We start from the raw sequence: 14818 nt of genomic DNA, 5'->3' as shown, positions 1-14818 counted from the left end.
GCAACTAGTTTTGAAGAAAAGTAGTAGTAGAAAGAAAAGAAAAAGGAATGAAATGGGGGGGGAATAAAAACAGAAGTTCTAGTTTCTGATTAGAGGTCCATGGAGATTGGTACAATGTATGAATCAGACAACTTAGATTGTTCCACCCATGTTTTCTAGCATAGTCAGACAATAGATTGAACAAAAAACCAAACAGGTAAAGGGTCTTTGCCCTCCCTGTCTATATAGAAGGTCTGGTTTATCTTTTTGTTTGGGAATGCTTTATGCATTGATCCTTTGTGTTGTGCATGGACGGCATGCAAAGCTATGTGGCCGGCTGAGCATAGTTATGACTGGGTTTTTCCGATTTTAGCCGTTGTTGTTTAGAGGACATGTTGGTTTTGAATTGACTCGTGTGAGTTTTTTTATAACATCAATTCAACATTTCTCTTTCATTATCCGTAATCAGAACAAAAACCAACAAGGACTATACATTTGTCATGTAGAGATTATCTTCTGACTGCAAAGTATGTTGGTGGCATCACTCTTTGACTAGGTAATAGTTTGAAAGGAATATTTCAGAAGAAAAAGAAAGGGAATATACAAACATTAACAATAAAAGACTCGTATCTTACAGTGGAATTTACAAAGCACAGTGTTCTCCTCAAGGACACGAGTACATAAAAGACGGTAATTTTATTGTGAGTTTCACAAGATGCCAGCTTTTTTGATGGGCGAAACTTAACTTGAAAAAAAAAATGTACTGTACAGAAAGGAATCTGGAAAACAAGATAGGGTACAAAGTGCATTATTTTGCTGCATAAATAATAATATAATAGTACGTTTAATCCAAGAAAATCAAATGACAACATTCGTGCCTTTATTTATTGTTGATTGGCCGAATTGTTTCCTAGAAGTGATCAAATCATAAAAGATTGTGTCGGCTAACATTGGTTCGTCTGTTTCTTTATGTGGCAAATAAAGATGATCTGATACCTTGTCCTTGCATTTCTCATTATCATTCACGCTGTATTTTTCTTTCTTTGCCGTTAAGCATATTTGATAAATTCCGAATAACGTCTTCGTAGTTACTAGTTAGAAGCATTAACTAAAAACTTAAATCGCTTTTAAAGAAATTAAACAAACTTCTTAATCGTAAGTAATGGATGCAGAATCACAAGGTAAGAAGGATCAACGACCGTGTTTATTTACTGTGATGATTTACATTAAGTAACGTGTAGCGGTCATGAAAAGGAGCATTAATAGCTGAAAATTCATACAGCTAAAAGCAACAATCTTTTGAAATAATCAAAATTCTTATTCGTTCTTTTCATGGGAGAGGGAAATAATCTTTTGAAAGCTACTATTTTGCTCCGCAATCACATTACTCTTCTTAACTCTGACTGTACTGATTCATTCTAACAGGAGTTCAACTCTGATATACATCACACAAGAAAATCAAAATAAAGGAGCAAAAGAATGCCACTCCTGCCAAAATTACAATGACACTGCACCAATAGGCGACTCTTCATTGACTACAGAATGCAGCATATATCAACACAACCATGACTAACTAAATCATAGGGGAAAACCTCATGAGTCCAAGAAAATATACATAACCCCAATCACATATATCTTTCATATAGATCATTGTATCGAGCCTACCTCTCTTTTCTGTATCATATTTAATATTGTCCTTTACACCTCTACCATTGAGATGATCCCAATTACTTGCCAGGCCCAATCAGTGGAATTTCATCTGGTTTTCGAGTCACTACCCTTGCTTCGGAAAGTTGATAGTGAAAAAAATGATTTGGGAGCTGCACAAATTGAAGTTAACATGTAACTATGACATCGTGTAAAAGATACTAAATCTGTAGAAAATCAAACTTATCATTCTTGAAATCAATAAAAAGAAATCCAAAAGCATATGTGAATCCCAAGTCTATACTAACAAAAGCATAATATTACTTTGGGGAGTCAAGGTTTACATTCTTAGTAAAACAATTCCAAAGATTGGCCCCTTAATCCAATAAAGAACTACCAAAATCAATGAAATGCAAAGAGGACACATTTTGAGAATTCCTGACAACTTACAGAGCTACTTCATCAACCTGACACATGAAACTACACCAAAAAAGGATGAAAATTTGACCTATAGTAAATTATGTTACCCAGGCATCACCTTTTAAAGAACTTCCAGACATGTGATCATCCCTCAGTTTAAAATGAGCAGGAGGTGCTGGGATAGAGCTTTGCAAGGATTGGACTGTAGGAATCAAGAACAGAATTATCAATTAAAAGTTGAGTCTACTAAAAAACGAAAGTTAGGAAAGACATTAATTGAAATTTTCCTTGTCCTTCCAAATCAATATCTATGAACAGGTATAATTTTTTAGATGTGAAACCAACAGTTGAAAGACATTAATGAGTAAATTAAAGGATCCACTTCCTAATAGCAGGAATAACACAAGATATTGGCAAGATCAAATAACAAATAAAAAATATAACCACTTAAATATCTAGATTTTAAGCAATAACCAAGTGTAATCAATAACAATAAATCTGAGAAAAGAATATGTTACCCTGTTCATTGAACAGCTCATTTTCATTGAAGCTGTCATCAGAAGGATGACCATGAGAGAATCCCATTCTTGATTTCCTCAGGTCTTCTGATGACCGATTGGCCAAATCTCGGCCATCTTCAGTATCATCATCTCCTTCGGATGTTGTTGCAGAGATCCAATCAGGCAAACCTTCGGATCCACGATTTTTCCTCCCAAACTTTAGCAATCTCTTAAAACCTTTAGTGACATCTTTGCGGGGTTGATTTTGGGATGAATTAGCAACAAGAAATGGCTTTTGTGCACTTCCCCACTTTTTCCTCATTCGGGCAGCATCATTGTCACCCTGGTTAAGAGAATGAGAATTCCAAGATGCTGGGCTTCCAATTGGAGAATCTACGGAAGCATCAATGTCAGATGACTCATGCGGGTATGAAAAAGGATGAGGCACGCGTGAATTCCATGACACAGGACTTCCAACAGGAGAATCCTGCACAGATCTTACACCGTTGAATGTTGATGGAAACCCAGAAGCCATTTCACCTCCTGAAATAGGGTCAACCTGGGCAAAAGACCTTGTAGAATCACCGATTTCAGATCCAGAATTACCAGACTTCCCGGATTCCTGGCTCAGACTCACCTTTCCATTATTATTATAAGCAATATCTTTGATAACCATAGTTTCAATGTCATCCTGTTCCTCTGTGCCCATCTGCAAAGAATCATCCTCATCAAATTCAAGGTCATCAAATTCTTTATTTTTTTGAGTATCAGTTGCCATTGAAGCTTTCATCCGGATAGCATTGCCAACAGAACCAGAACCTATGTTATTACCCTTTTTAAGAAAAGATCTAGGCGATTGATCATAAGGGCCTAGATCAGTTTCGTCCATATCAAATTTCAATGGAGACAAAACAATCCCATCTGGGTTCAAAGGGGACAAATCCTTAAACTCTGCAGGATTAGCAGAACTTTTCCTTAAAGACTGAGCTTGCCTCGACTTCTCTTCCTTGACTCCTTGCATATCCTCAGTGGTGCTTTTGCTACGGGAATACGTCCTTACCTGAGAACGGGTTGTTTTACCCACTCCAGAAGAAGGCTTTGTATTTTCTTTTCTTAAATCAGAAAAATTTGGAACAGACTGAGCAAGTGGGTTGTCTCTTCTCCTTCCAGATGAACGTGAGACCGACACAGCTGTTGTTCGAGGGGTAACTGAAGATGTATGTCTGTTAGGAAAATTTTTCCTACTTTGCCTTGAAGCACCATAAGTTTTCTCTTCTGAGAATTCAGAAACATACTCATCATCTTCATTCTGAAGGGAATCTATCGGATGCTGTCCAAAAAGAAGGGGGATTTAAATCAGAACTGGAAATGAAATTTCATGCTTTTAATTTAACACAAACTTTGCATTCCAAAAATTAAAATTCTGCAGTCATATCACAAGAATCATAAAACAAGGCAATGAATACCTGCTCCCTCTTAATATTTGATTTGAAATATCTAAGTTTCTCGGCACGATGAGCACCTGATGCTAAATCTTGTTTGTTGCTAGAGCCCGAAAACTTGGCCTTCATTTCAGCTCTACTCATCTCAAGGCTATCCTGCATGGCCTTCATCCTAGCTTCCTTCTCAGCTCTGTTCATACTCCAATCTTCTCGAAGCTTGGCATTCCTCTTCTTCATGTACTTCTCATAAAACTTTCCTCTAGAATCTTCACTCAAGTTAAGATCAGAAAAACTGTGCCTCAAAGCATCACCAGAATTGTGACTGTCCACCGTCTTTGCAACCGACTTAGCATCAAAGCTTGCCAGACTGCTTGAACTCGCAGTCACTTCAGTCACATTGCTTCTGGAAGGCAACTGAGGAGTCGACTCCCCTACTCCAGCTTTCCTATACTGTGACTGTTCTGTATGTGCATCAGCCGGCTCAACTCTCCTCGCAGAACCTGACTGGTCCCCAGGAACCCTCAGTTTATGCTCCGCAAAAAGCTTTTCAAGTTCATCAGCCTTCATTTTCAGCTCATCATGCAGCCCTTGATTTCCTTTAGCTTGCCTCACCCTCTGATGTTGCTGCTCTAAAGGTGGGGTTGAGGATGGACGTGCATTGTCCTGAGTCTCTAAAACTTGTTTCATCTTGCTAAATTCATGAGCACTTCTGTTAGTTTCATCCCTTTTACCCTGTGTCATGCTCGACTGTTGAGATTTCTGGAACTTCATTCTTGGGATTTGGGAATCCTCATCCTTGTTCGGGAATGAAGAAGAGTCTTCAACCTCAATCTGTGAAGATTGATCGACACGAACAGAAACATCCCTCATTTTGAGTCCATTGCCACCTTCAAACTGTGCTGATAAGGATCGAGAATGACTTCGGGGTCCCCTAATAAGTGATGGTGCAACCACATGATTTTTCACCCCACCATAAACCTTCACATCCTCATCCCCAGAAGACAACATAGAACCACCAACAACAACCTCGGATGAACCCTTCTTCGCTGCTACGGCCTCCGGAACGCCACCACCACCCACCTGATCCTTAAACCCCCCGTTCATGTCCTCGTCAAAAACGGAAACTTTCCCTGTCTCCTCAAAAGACCCTTGATCAGTTTTCCCAAACTTCTCCGATTTGTTGTCGTTTCGATCCTTCTCTTCCGAAAGAAGGGACTTCGTCTGCGAAACAGAGGACGACAAGGGGCTATCCGATTCCTTCTTCTCCCCGCTGATGTCGATGCTCATGTCGCTCGCACCGCTCCACCGCCGCAGCACATCGGAGGAAAACCTCCGGAGCTCCGGTGGCTTCCCGGAGGAATTCTCCTTCTGCTTATTCTCAAACAGGTTGATCCGGTCCTGCACGCTAAGCCTCCGAGCCGCCGGAGCCGTCGACGCCGCGGTTGCCGACGCCGGCGACTCCGTCTCCTCTTTGGCAGGGGCGTCGTTGGTGTCGTCCCTCGAGTTCACGCTGGTGTTGCTTCTTCGCAGCGAAGCGAAGTTGGAAAAAGACTTGGGCTTTGGTGGGTCTGAGAGTTGATCCTGGACCTGGGCCTGAGCTTGGTTGGGCCCATCGTCGTTGTCGATGGACATGTCAGAACTAATTGATGATCGGAGTTCCCTGTCATCGCCACCTGGCCAGTGACTGATAAGGTCCGGTCTTCTTTCGTACAGTGACATATATTTAGTACACGCTTCACTGCACCGCAAAAATTAAAAATATTATAATTAATTAAACAACCACATTACATTAATAATATTCTTATTTTATTCAATATTATACCGTAATTATTAAGAACGAAAACAAAACTTACTACTATTATAATTTTTATTTTTTTATTATTTTTTTATCTTAATTAAGGCTATTTTTAAAGATTCAAGAAAATTACTTACTTCAATTTATGAGCACCGAAACGATTGGCAAAATGTTTGAGATGAGTGATGGTGTGGGGATTGAAACCGGAGGCTGATGCACGAGCACATGCTGTGGTTAGGTCTTGCCTAACTGCACTCAATCTTACATCAATTGCCCTTAGGAGTTCCTTCCTGCACAAGTAACTCGTACCAACAAATCAATCAATTACATATGTAAGAGGAACATGCAAGATGTTGCGTAGGTAGATGAAATTGATGAAATCTTACGTTGTAGCATCTGCCACTGTTATTGCCCCTACTCCATTCCCACCTGCCCAAATTCACCACAATTTTCTAAGATCATCAATCGTTCCACTCATCAAAAACAAAATTGAAGAATATTAGAAGCAAATAAAAATGGTGTTTATTCTTGTTTTCTTTCTAGTCTTTACTTTCCCAGTTGTGTTCACTTTTTAGATGAATTTCATTCCTCATTTCTACTTCTATGGTAGGCGTCAGCATTGAACCCTCAACCCATTTTGACATGCACTTAACAAAGAAGATAAAGCAATTATGTTGGGGCAATTATTACGGGAGCATGTGGCAATTAAGAACTGAGAATGGTTTTTTTTTTTTTTACTTTTTTATATATCCTCTCTGGCCACATTTAATTTCGTTTTTCTATCTACTCTCAGATTTAGAAGAACCACCATCAATATGACATACAGTATAGGCTATCACCGAATTGGGCAATAATTAGACACACTATTACAGACAAGGAAACATTTTAGAAGTGCGCACATATCTATAATCAGTAGCAAGTTCATAAATATGGCCTCAAGATTATATTATAATAATAGTTTCATTTAATGGTAAACAATGTAGAGTGTAAAATACGTCAGCTGCCATTACTGTAACAGTAAAATATGATATGTTCCAAGGAGAAATAATAGTGAAAGAAGTGTGAGATTAAGTAATGAACATTGACAATAACCAAACTTCCATATATGGAAACATGATGACAGCCAATAATATAACTAAAAGTCATAACTGTGCAATAATTTTCAATCGCTTTTGTACAACAAAAGAAGAAACACAACTTTTCTCTCCATGACTACGAGATATTCAGCAGGAAAATGCAGCATAAGTGTCTTAAGAGTTAAGAGTAGTAATTGATAAGACAAATTCATCAGAGTGGTTACTAAGAAGTTCCAAATTGTCTTGAGTTATAGGTCTAATTGCAAAGAGACCTGTTATTTGGTTACATGTCTATTATCAAAGAAAACATACCCTGTGGATCTGAACGCTGATCTCCTGCCCCCTGAAATAAGACATTGCAAATATCAACAAAAGATAGAAAAAAAAAAGTGATTGCTTAGTTCAGTTGTCTGCACCAATCTTGTCTCTGTTGTTACCTGAGAATATATTCTTCGTGCTGCTTCTAATTGGGACATTTCTGCATCATAGGTATTGACCATTTCCAAAACTTCTGGTGTGCTAACAAACCGCACAAACCTGTAAGCACCAAAACCAATCAAATCAAAAAGGTAAACCAAAATGCTCGGAGCATACAATCAAAGGGCAATGTTATTACCTCTCAAGTGTTCCTTTTGTAAACCACGCCTCTGCATTTTTATGTCTATCAATTTCTAGCTTGATTGATGAAGCTGCTAGAGCAACCTGCTCTTCTGCAACCTTTAAATTGGTCAAGAATGGCTTCACCAATCCTGATGCCAGTTTCTCAGTGTTTCCATCACTTGAAACCAGCAACTCACATCTGTCCAATGATAGAAAGAAAAACAAAGAAACACGATTACAAACTCTGATAAGAAAAGCACATCACATTAACAAGAAAATTCCATGGAAAAGGTTGCCCGCACCTTGAACGCCTTGGAGACAATTGGAATACCGCATAATCAAGAAGCGTATCAGACTTCATTTTCCTATATTGAAGGTAGCACTACTCTCGGTCACTCTTCGGATCATTTCACGCAAGCAAATGCAATCTTAACCATCGTTTCCATTTGGAACCAACCATCATCAACAACACTACACACGAGAAATCCCAAAATCAAAATGTAGATTCTGCAGAAGCATGGTTAAAAAAAAGAAAAAGGAAGAGAACTCTTGCAGAATTCCGCGTCAGACGAACAAGTACGTTGAGTGAGTCATTTCCCTATTTGCATTACATTACAAATCTACATTCTCTACCAAGTTCGAAATTGAACAGAATCAAGTCACAACCCAGATGCAGTTAAGGTAAATCCTACTTGTTGCAACCCTCAACAGAACCATTCCACCCCATAGATCCCAACCCATGACTCAAAGTTCAAGCTTTTGCAACAGAACAGAAACCCAAATTTGCCTCAGAAACTATTGGAAATAGATCTGATTCAGCAAAAGACTGAACTTGACTAAAGTTGCATCGATACCAAATAAACCCAAAATCCAATACCAACCAAGCTAAACCCAAAAACTTACTAAAAAAACACAATAATCAAATAAACAACAGGGAGTCAAGCAAGCATTATCAGGGTTACACACAAACAAACACCCATGCTGCAAAATGGAAAACAAAAATGAACAAACCCTAATGAGTTTTTTACATTGAAATTTTGGAGTGAAATGTGGAAGGGGCGTGGAATTGAACGTGAAGTGCAGATACGGAGGTCCGAGATCTTCGATTGCGTGACCCGATCCTCCAATTTAGAGTTCAAAAGGGTACCAGCATTTGGCTCCTTTGTCTTTTATGTTCTTCTTTCTCTCTTCTTCTTGTTCTTCCCTTTTTGTGTCTCACTGTGGAGGAAATGAGCCTCTTTCTTTTTCTTTCTCTTCTCTCATTTTCTTTCTCCTTTTTTTTTGTTTTTTAAATTTAAGTTTTACGAAAACCCCACAATGAAAAAGATGGTTTTTGCTTTACTCATCCTTCATTTCAAATCCCCTCTACTTTCTCTCTCCACACCGTCCCTCTCTCTCAGTAGAAACAGAGAATGACAATGTTCAGACAAAAACAAAAAAACAAAAACTTGTCACATTTGCACTTTGTAAAACGCTCATTAATTAGCAGATAACAAGGATTCAACTCAAAAAAAAAAAAAAAAAAAACACTGCGCAGTGGTTAATAACGGTGATGATTGACTGCGGCAGACTCCAACGTGACCGAACCTTTTACTTTCAGATAAATTGTTCTTCATTCAACAAATGGTGGTTAACTTTCAAAACGTGATTGTACCCAAAAATTAAAAATTAAAAATTTAAAAACCGAATCATTGGGCAAGAAAAACATTAACCAGGTTTCATTTCCCATGTTTTTTTGTCATTCACTGACTTATAATAAATACAATTATAATGGTTTTTCAAATTTCGTGGCATGCAGTGTTTCATTTTCACCCTTTGATTACTTTATTGTGTCTATGATTGGGGTATTTGAAATTGACGCATCTATTGTATTGGACAAAAGGGACATTTTCGTCATTTTTTATTAATCCGTGGTCAACACTAGTGTACATACACTGTTGTATTGTATTGCTTCAAAGTCTTTACAACATAATAATAATAATAATAATTACGAACACTCATTGTACAGTTATATTTAAATTGAGATTAAATGTTTGTTAGCGAAGTAAATTAAGTTTGGAGAAAACTTATTATCCCTACTGAGTCAATATGCTTATTAAAAAAATAATATTTATAATTTATAATATTCATTGAAGTGTAAAATAATCAGCAGGGTCTTTTTCTAATACGCGTAATTAATCTTTTTATTTGAGATTAACTCGCAGAAACAATCAAAGAAAGAAACATTTTTTTATTCCACCAATCAAATCAAGTGTGTTTTCTAGGGATGTCAACGGGGCGAATATGGTACGGGTAGTAGCTCCCCCGTACCCTACCCGCTGTATAAATATTTGTCCCATACTTATATCCATATCCGTCGGGTATCCGTTATGCGGGTACCTGTCTATTTTTTTCGTATCCGCGGGTATCCACGGGTATCCGCGGTATTTACAAAAATATTTTAAAAAATAAATATTTAACCATAATTAGTGCTTAGATCAACAAGTCCCATTTTTCCGATTGATTCTTGAAAAACAAACAAATAAAAAATCACTACCAATTTATATTGTAGTTTATTTTTGAATAAAATATTAAAGAAATTACTAACTTCATCAATGTCCACCTCTTGTAACATTGTATAAAGTTTCATGTTGTCCAATTTTAATCTAGAAGAGCCTTAAAACATAAGAAGTTCAGTAAAAATTTCTAACAATCACGTAATTAAAATATCTAAGTAAAAATGTTAATTTTATTACCTTCCATGTTGGTCCATAACACATCAATACCTCCACAATATATGGAAGTAATTTACTCATTTATGGGGTAAGAATCTGACCACCATTATTGGATGAAGACTCATAATGTTGTTTACTAATATATATATATATATATATATATATAAGGTAAAGTTTAGCGGGTACGGGTATCCACGGGTAAGGATACTATGATACCCGTACCCGCCCCGTTAACATGCGGGTATCAAAAATACTCATACCCGCGGATAACGGGTATCCATCTTTAATATCCATTTCCTACCTGTTGCGGGTTTTATCCACGGATACCCGTAGGTACGGATTTTTTTGACATCCCTAGTGTTTCCTAACTATTTGATAATTTTGTCGTTTTCAAAATTTACTGGTATTTTCCATTTCACATTCTCTTCTTCTCTTCTGGTCCAACCATATACGTGAACATTAAAATAGTACTTTTATTATTTAAATTTAAATACTTTGCAACAAAAATCAGCTTTAAATTAAAAAACTTTTCAATTTTTCACTTAAATTTAAAAATAATTTATTGATTTGTCAAATAACATAACCAAACCAGCCTGTAAATAATAATAAAAATCGTAATAAACCAAAGTCGTATTTTGAGGGCCTAAAAAAGTAGTTGAAAAGAAAAAAAATATATTATTAATGACTTATTATAATTTCCATTCGAACCCACCATTGGTGAGCTTGCATATTGCATATTTGAAATTTGTTAACTCATCACATTTTTCATGTTAATTATCAAATAATTAAAACTATGTCTAACATTCATTATAATGAATCGTGTACGTAAATCACGGTTGAAACATTAAGCATGACTTAATAATTTCTTGGTTTCAAATTATGGTCAAAGTGTTTGATTTGATGTGTATAATTTCGAAATGATGTGTGTTATAAGTTTGTGGTATGGTGGAAAAAAAAACATTATACTAAAAAAAAATTACTTGTATTTGAAGATTGAATTGAGAAAGGGACATTTCTTAAGCAACACTTATCTCTAAAGAAAATTGGGAAATTGAAAATTGAAAACCGAAATTGTGGATTGGAGAATAAGTGGCATGTAATTTTGTCTTATTGATTTGGTTTTGTAACGAATTTGTGTCCCCAATCACAAGGCAACGAGTTTCATCTTAATTTTTGTCACCAAATTGAAATCATAAATTTCATAGGAAAGTTGAAGTTGAATGAAAGGTACCCAATAATTGTAAATCACAAACCCTAGAAGCCACCATGTGGGGATTCCATCACCAATACTTGTCATTCATTTGTTACTATTACAAGATACAAGGTAGAAGGGAACAATTTACTATATAAAACAAAACAAGAATGAGGAAGATGAATACAAAGGATCAATGTGAATGAAAGAAAATTGAGTAATAGACAAAGTTCAAGAAAAATATATTTAGACAGTATAAAAGTGAGTTAAAAGAAATATATAAATCATATAAAATTTATTTATTTTTTGTATTTTCTTTTGGTATACAAGTTAAGGTATAACGATTTAAATGAATCTTCTTTATTTGATCTTCAAACATTTTTAAAAAATAAGATCTATTGGAAGTTTCACATCGATTAGAGATAAGACAAATTTTACTTTTAACAAGATCAGGAGGAAACTTTATTTTAGAGTGAGAAATAAACAAAATATTTATATTTCAAAACAATTAAGATAAAAGATACTTCTTATATTGCATAAAGTTTATTTGCCTATGAAAGGTATTTAATTTTGTTTCTCTTGAAGTCGTTTAAGAATACTATTATTTCAAATTTAGTTGCTTTTTCAAAAGAAAAGAAAATCAAAATAAAACAAAATTTTTAGTGAATTAAAATTAGTTTATATGTGCAATGTAAATAAAGAAATAGTATATAACTTATTCTATTTTACTAGTTTTTTTTTCTTGTCATTCTCTATACAGAAACACGTGTTTTTTACTTAGGTTATTATGATAATGAAGTTATTTTCTAACTATCTTTATCGTGTTAATATTACTGCATATTAATCTTTGTTAAAATTAAAAAAATTTATCGACTAAACCTCCCCAAAAACATATTTGCGATAAGAATTTTTTTTTTTAATTTGAAAAATAAATAGGAATCTGAAATTAATGACAGTGTTAATGGGTCTGTTTTTTCCTATCTTTAGTAATTTTATATTCAAATTATCAAATAAATAAGTTACTGATAAAAAAAAGTCTTCATCAATTTTTTTAGAAAATCATCTGAAAAATATTCTCACGGTTTCATTCTAATAAATAGTTATATGTAACAATATATAAAGAGATATATTTTTTATATTTATAATTCATATTTCTACTTTTATCTTTATTTATTATTTTAAAAAACTCTTCTTATTTTAAAAATCAACATATTACATATTTTAACTTTTTTTGGAAATTAAGTACAGCTTATTATTATTAATAATTAATCTTCATTAATAGTTTTTATAATTGTATGGAAGTAGGTTTTATAGAAGAAGAAATTAATTAAGCAGAAGTATTGGGTAGAAAAAAAGGAAAAGAAGAGTGTGATAGTGATGGTGTTATTCCACCAATAGTAACTACTTTCCTATTTGGGACCACCATTTTTCTTCACTAATAAACTCAAACTCATAACATTTTTGGAAAATATATTACTCACTTCTCTCTCAAAACTACTAATTTCAATAATTTTCAAAAATAAAAAATTTACACATAACCATTATTTCAGAATTCAAACTCTTGCACTTTTACCTTCTCGTCATAACTTATGGAAATTAAAACTTATTTTAATGTTATAGATGGATTGCTAATTCAATGATGAAAATCTATTAAAATGAATTTTCATTCACAATCGGTGTTGTTAATTATATTTTAGAAAAAAGTTTAATTAGTAATTTATTTTGTATATTTAGAATTTTGATTTATTTTAATTTTTTTTATTTATTCAATTAAATTTTTCTTTTTTTAAAAGGACTCAACCAAGCTTTTATTTTTTGTAAAAGAAATAAAAAAACTCAATATGATTCTCTCAACAAATTGATAAATAAGATTTTTCCGAAGTATCATATATCAAAATCTGAATCAATTTTAATTAAAAGGGTCACTATCAAAATCAAATATTATAAAATAGAAAATAACATGACAAATCTAAATTTTTATTTTTAAATGATTATATTTTTAAATGATGTTACCGTCAATTTAACAAAAAATTATATTGAATCTCTTATAAAAATAAAAAACAATTATAAAAACCAAAATACATAAAAGATCTACAAAAAATTAACTAATTTACTAGTTAAACCTCACATGAATGTTTGTGACTGTTTTGGTTTCTTCACAATAGTCATAATAATTGGCCTTTATGTTAGGATATTTAATATTGATATGTAATGTGTTTCTCATTAAAATAAAACCTGATAAGTAGATAATGTTTAATTATGTTTTTATCTTTGAAATTTAAGGTAGTTCTCTTTTTTTTTTCTCTAAAACTGAAAATGACTTTGTTAGTCTCGCATTTTTTTTTAAATTGTAGTTTATAAACGTTAAATTCAAAATTTAAGCAGTTTTAAACCCTAAAACTTGAATCCAAAACTTTAAATTTTGAATCCTACAGCTTTAAAACTTTTTTTAAAAAAATTTTCAAATTTAATGTTTGGGAATTAAAATATTTATTTTTTAAATTTGAGGGAGTAAAACTGGAACCATTATAAATTTTAGAAATCAATAGGTTGAGGATGAAATATAAGACTTAGGTTGTTCTATATGCGTTTTATCCTATCAATACAGATAATATTGAAGTATTATTCTTTCTAAATGGGCTCCTATTTCAGTTTAAATCAGTATTATTTTTTTTTCGTTCGATTTTAAATATATAACTATATTAAGTTCTAAAAAACTTTGTAAATTATATCAATTTTGTCCTATTAAAGTATTAGAAGATATATAATCACGCTAAATGCTAAAAAAAGTAACGTACCAATTCTATCAATAAGATGCTTGTGCCATCTGATCTTAAATATTGTTTTTAACGAAGCAAAATAAACCGACTTTGATTTTTATAAAAAAAAATAATAGTAAAGTTTTAGTTATCTTATTTTCTTTTTGAGGTGATTTTAATTTTCAAATGAATAATGTATTAAATATAATAATTAATTAACTGTAAGGATATTATCTCAATAAAGTTGAGAGCTTGGAATGAAATTTATTTGGATCCAGATTGTGGCGTATCAAGTTGCTCACTTTGTCATGAGCACTGTGCTACAAATTATGTGACTTGCTATTTCAATAATAAGGAAAAATATTTTTTATTATTAAATTTTGACAATTTTTTCTTATAATTTTAAGGTACATCTTTCAAGTAGTTTTTGTTCTTTTGTTTTTTTATTTTTAATATTTTAAAACTATTTAAAAATGATAAGAGAAAGTTATTAAAATTTAGTAGTCAAACTAAAAGACACTTCTCTTTTAATTTGAGGTGTGAGAAAAGAATTTTTTTTTTTCAATTAGAAATACAGTTTTACTTTAGTAACATAAAAGTTGAAACTTTTAAAATTGACTCCAATTTTCAAAGATCAAAGAAGAATATAAAAGAAGTGCATAATTTAATTTGATGTTGTTAAGTTATCTGTGTT

At 33.4% G+C, this 14818-nt stretch overlaps 1 protein-coding gene across 1 annotated transcript; it reads right to left on the bottom strand.

Moving 5' to 3' along the window:
* Window positions 1–1276: 1276 nt before the first annotated feature.
* Window positions 1277–8721, bottom strand: LOC114167235 (uncharacterized). The gene is made up of 11 exons (XM_028052257.2): window positions 8488–8721; window positions 7762–7930; window positions 7476–7658; window positions 7297–7396; window positions 7172–7202; window positions 6170–6212; window positions 5921–6073; window positions 4013–5726; window positions 2565–3876; window positions 2165–2248; window positions 1277–1799 (listed from the first exon to the last, which is right to left on the bottom strand). The coding sequence occupies exons 2-11, from the start codon at window positions 7818–7820 to the stop codon at window positions 1735–1737; spliced, it is 3744 nt and encodes a 1247-aa protein (XP_027908058.2). The 5' UTR covers window positions 7821–7930; window positions 8488–8721; the 3' UTR covers window positions 1277–1734.
* Window positions 8722–14818: the final 6097 nt, after the last annotated feature.

This window comes from Vigna unguiculata, chromosome 10 (assembly GCF_037176805.1).
Source record: "Vigna unguiculata cultivar grain cowpea cultivar isolate G323 ecotype 2 chromosome 10, ASM3717680v1, whole genome shotgun sequence".
Taxonomy (NCBI): domain Eukaryota; kingdom Viridiplantae; phylum Streptophyta; class Magnoliopsida; order Fabales; family Fabaceae; genus Vigna; species Vigna unguiculata.
The sequence above is the reverse complement of the archived record's forward strand: the minus strand, read 5'-3'. Positions and strand labels throughout refer to the sequence as shown.

What these genes read in the sequence shown, in the direction of transcription:
- LOC114167235 (XM_028052257.2), bottom strand. Translation starts at nt 7,820, where the DNA reads ATGAAGTCTGATACGCTTCTTGATTATGCGGTATTCCAATTGTCTCCA. An exon ending in CACGAAGAATATATTCTCAG is followed by an intron (nt 7,203 to 7,296) that starts GTAACAACAGAG and finishes GTCTTATTTCAG; the next exon opens with GGGGCAGGAGATCAGCGTTC. An exon ending in ACAGTGGCAGATGCTACAAC is followed by an intron (nt 6,074 to 6,169) that starts GTAAGATTTCAT and finishes TTACTTGTGCAG; the next exon opens with GAAGGAACTCCTAAGGGCAA.